The 4,843-nt window shown below is 36.5% G+C and overlaps 1 protein-coding gene across 1 annotated transcript; it reads right to left on the bottom strand.

Moving 5' to 3' along the window:
- Window positions 1-491: 491 nt before the first annotated feature.
- Window positions 492-3,946, bottom strand: LOC147555272 (low affinity inorganic phosphate transporter 1-like). The gene is made up of 2 exons (XM_086663910.1): window positions 3,931-3,946; window positions 492-2,263 (listed from the first exon to the last, which is right to left on the bottom strand). The coding sequence occupies exons 1-2, from the start codon at window positions 3,944-3,946 to the stop codon at window positions 684-686; spliced, it is 1,596 nt and encodes a 531-aa protein (XP_086520036.1). The 3' UTR covers window positions 492-683.
- Between the last annotated feature and the right edge of the window lie 897 nt (window positions 3,947-4,843).

The raw sequence follows: 4,843 nt of genomic DNA, 5'->3' as shown, positions 1-4,843 counted from the left end.
TTGCCACTTTGTCCGTGAGAAACTTGAAAGTGGTCTTATCCAGCTATCTCATGTTCGCTCTGCAGATCAGGTCGCTGATATTTTCACAAAGCCCCTTGGTTCTGACCAATTCCAACGGTTAACTTCCAAGTTAGGCTTGACTCAGATTTCTTCCCCAGCTCCAACTTGCGGGGGGGTAATGAAGTAATATTCCCATATCAAATACAAAGGATATCTCCTTCCCAATTCATATTTCCCTATTTGTAAACAATATATTAGTTTCCATCCTTTGTAATTAGTTTCATCTTTTGTAATTAGATTTCCTAATTTTGTTTTATTCAATTATGCTAAGTTCTTTCTTTGTAAATGATATAACTACATGAATACTCAATCAATAAAGTTTACCTTTGATTCAATTTGTTTGTGCTTGAGTTATTATTATTATTTTCACAAGAAGAATTCGTTCGATCATGAAAAAAAAATTCAAACATTGAATATCCAAATTACATATATAGTAAGACTTTGAAGATACAAATATTCAGTCCAAGATGAAGATGAACAAAGAAACAAAAAGTAGGCATTCAAAGCACAAAAGTGTAAAAAAACTTTTACAAATCAAATGAATCAGCGAAACGAGCACCTGTTTGAGAAGCTGATCATAAATTTAAAATATAGCAAACCAAATTTTCATTAGTGTTATCAAACTATGCCTGTCCTTGGGTTGGGGCGACTTCTTCGGTATCACGAGACATCTCCTCGAGCGAGCGACCCTTGGGTTCTGGTACAAGCAAAGTGAAAACCATTCCGACAAAGTTGATAACACCAAGCATAATGAGGGAATTCTTGACTCCAATACCAGGGGGATAACCGGCATCCGTCTTGGTTGGATCCTTGCTTTGTGCTGCATATAAGAAACCAAAAGCACCAACTATAGCACCTGCCTTCCCAGCAGCAGCTGAGATACCATGACATGTTGACCTAAGTCTGGATGGGAAAATCTCAGCCGGCACGATGAATGTAGTACTATTAGGTCCAAAGTTGGCAAAGAAGAAAGTTAGGGCATAGAGAATAACAAATCCATATCTGTTCTCTGGCATTATCCAGTGATTATAAGGTATAGCAATTGCAAACATGAAAACTGTCATGAAAAAGAAACCCATCATTTGAATCCAAAATCGACCGATGTAATCAATGAAAGCTACCGTGAACCAGTACCCAGGAACGGTACTACCAAGCGCAATATACGTCTGAGCTTTAGCAATTCTGTAAACTTCATCAATTGCATTCATGGTTTTTGCTGGTGGAATCCATCCAACAGCTGTGAAGATATCCTTCTGAAACAAGTTTTGGCTGTAAAAGGCGATATCGAGCAAGAACCATGTACTTGTTGTTCCAAGCAAGTGAAGACCGTGTCGGCGAAGAAACTCAGACGAGAACAACCCAAATGAATTGGAGGGTTCTGCAGTTATTCTCTCCAACTTCTCTTCTTCAGCTTCAATCTCAACATTTAATACCTTAGACATATCTGCAGCTGCCCTTTTCGCGTTCTTTGCTACAAGTGCAGTATAACGAGCAGTTTCGGGCATTTTCATACGCCAGTAGTAGGTTAAAGCCGCTGGTAATGCGCCAAACATAAGAATTATACGCCAAACGTAGTCTGCTTGTGGCACTGTCGATGCATTAGCATCTACTTCGTAAGTTGGAGAGTCGTAGGTCCTTTTGAAACCTGCAGCTACAATGATGGAGATGATTCCACCACCTAGAATCCCAAAACCTTGCATAGCGAAAACAGCAGCAATGAAAGCACCACGAGTTTTCTTGTTTGCATATTCAGACATGATAGTTGCAGAAAGTGGGTAGTCACCACCTATACCAAAACCAAGCCAGAACCTAAAGAAACAAAGGGTAGCGATGACAGATTTTCCATCGTGTCCGAAAGAAAGCCCGGAACCAACTGAGCAACCAACCATTATCAAAAGAGTTAGACCGTAAACACGTTTTCTACCCATTTTATCACCGAGCCACCCGAAGAAGAGCTGGCCCGCTAGTGTTCCAACAAGAGCAACGCCATTAACAGCTGCAGCCACAGATGGGGGTAAACTACCCGGTTTGGGTGCTCCGTCAACGTGGTAGTAAATACGTCCCAACAGTTTCGTGACGAGGGATACGGAAAAGAGATCATAAGCATCTGTGAAGAAACCCATGCCAGCAATCACAATAGCTGTGAAATGGTAAAGTTGTGTCTTTGCCATGTCAAGTGCCTTAAGCACTTGAAGTTCATCTCCTGCCATGTCTAAGAGTCAAGATTCACCTCCTAGGATGATAACCTGCAAAATGGGCACTTCTTGTCAATAACTAATAACTCAGTTTCATTTCTTGGAGTATTACTAGTTTAAATTAATCCATAAAACATGAAAGGTCGGTTTGATTGGATTGTAGTAGCTCTAAGATCATCTTTTTGTTGTATTTCGATTGAAGTTTCTTAAACATATATATATTTTATTTTTTTAAATCGTAAATAAAATATGGGTCACGTAACGTAAAACATAGATATGCCTAAAATTTGTAAACACAGATAGTATAGCCGTCACTTTGTTGTATATATGTTGCTTGTAAAAACTTCTTAGTCGAAAATAAGTGATGCTTGTAATATTTATGTAAAATATAGTATAAATAGGTACTTAATCTAGGAAGCGACTCTTAAAACTCTTTCGTGATCCAAAGATATGAAAGCATTGAAAGACTTGGACAAAGAAGAAAAAGTTAGTAATAAATAAATAAATAAATAAACATATATATCCATTATATAAAACAGGTGGATGAGTGCTGACTGGGACACACATAGATATAAGTCTGGCGGTACATCCCACATGAGCACTAATATCAGCCTTATAATTACAATTATGAGAGAGTTGTATTAAGTTTGGGAATCATCCATTACCTTTTAGCTCACCTCTTCCTCTTCTTTAAAGACAATTGAAAACAAGAGTGAGGGAGAGAGATGGGGTTTTAGTCAGAGGATGATAAAAGTTGAGGAGCAAGAGGTTGGTATTTAAATGAAGTTGAGAACTTAGGAGTTGTTATCATTGAAGAGAATCAATTAAAATGGATATACCCTAATTAAGTTATATCCTTTCTATGTCAACTACTTAATTAATTTCAATGTACTTTTGATTGTTATTGATTTGGATTAATCTCTCGTTTACTGGCTAAAGCTGTTCACATCCAAGACAATATCAACAAAAATAATAAAGTCAACTTCCAGCTTAATATGTAGACAAAGTCAAAACTATAAATGGTGTTTTATTTTAACTTTGACAACAGTTGATTATGCATGTTTGTACGGATATGAAAGTATAAAGACAATACAGATAGCACCCGGCTCCGAAGTTGAATCTGAATATGATATACGTTTCGTTTTAGAGCATCTCCAATGCAACACTCAACTTACAAAACTCAATTTGACACATAAGACTACTTGAGTTTTTGACAAAAAAAACACTTTCCAATGCACAGGGCCGTGCCTGAGAATCCGGGGTCCCGGTGCTAAATTTTTTAGTTGGCCCCCCTTGTATAAGCAAACGTAAAATCTAAATTTTTGTACGCATTCGGTTGCTTTTGTGTATGTCAAGGCTGTGGCTAACTTTTTCATCTCACACATTAAATTATAGTTTAGTTATGAATGATAATGAGAGTTTGGATAGAGATTCATATGATAGAAAGAATGAGAAATTTTAGAGAGGAGAAAAAAAATAAGGATTAAAAAGAAAGTTATGTGTCAAAAAACAAATTGCGTTGCGATAAAAATTATAGAAATATCATGTCGCAAGAGAGACTGAGAGAAAGGAGATTTGTGATAGTTAGAGAATAGTTTTGTTGTCCTTATTGGCTTTGGGATGAAAATACTACATCTTATACCATTTTTTTTTGTTGACATGTATATTATACCACTTGAATCATTGGCCATTAACGTTTCAATGTGACCTCTTCCAAAACAATTAAGAAAAAGTGCTACCGGTAGCACTCGAACCCAAGACCTCTAGTCCAAGAGATGTACGGTGCACCAGCTGAGCTACTTCACAACTCACACTAATCCTATAACCTTCCAGGTTTAAAAGGGTTAATAGATGGCCAAAAACTTGAAAAATGGCCCTTTGTGGTGGGGGCCCTGTGCGGGCGCACGGCCCGCACCCCCCACTGCACGGCCCTGCCAATGCAACACTCAACTAAAGTCTCAATATGATGTGGCAGCAATAAATATTGAGATACTTAAAAGAAAACTCAATTGTTGAGTTTTCTTTTGAGTATCTCAACTTTTATTGTTGTATCTCAATTGGTCCACATCAACATTTTATATATTAAAATAAGAACCAAAAGTAAATTTAAAGTAAATGTTGAGTTTTTTTTTAGTGTTGCATTGGAGATGAATTTTGAATTGAGTATCTCAATAGTGGAACCTAGGAAAGAGAAACTCAACTCATACTTGACACATTGGATTAATTGAGTTTTTGCTGAGTGTTGCATTGGAGATGCTCTTAACAACAAAGTTTATATTATAAGTCAAGAAGAAAAGAGTAAAAAACCAATTAAGGATCAAACTAAGAAAATAAAACATCTTTCGCAAGCCCTAAAGTATGATTCGACACAAGTAGAGGTTTCGTCCTTTTGTTGAATTCCTGATAACATTATCCAAACATTTGATTAGTAACTACAGTTAAATCATTATAAATTTATTTGATTCATTAACCACAGTTAAATCATTACAAGTTTTTTTACTAAAAATTATTGTGTTATATTATCTTACTTATTCAATCATAAGACGTACTTGACAAAATAACAAGCTTACATATACCAAAGAGATTAG

This window comes from Eschscholzia californica, unplaced genomic scaffold (assembly GCF_041429995.1).
Source record: "Eschscholzia californica isolate CP2 unplaced genomic scaffold, dmEscCali1.0.p SCAF_2, whole genome shotgun sequence".
NCBI lineage: Eukaryota > Viridiplantae > Streptophyta > Magnoliopsida > Ranunculales > Papaveraceae > Eschscholzia > Eschscholzia californica.
The sequence above is the reverse complement of the archived record's forward strand: the minus strand, read 5'-3'. Positions and strand labels throughout refer to the sequence as shown.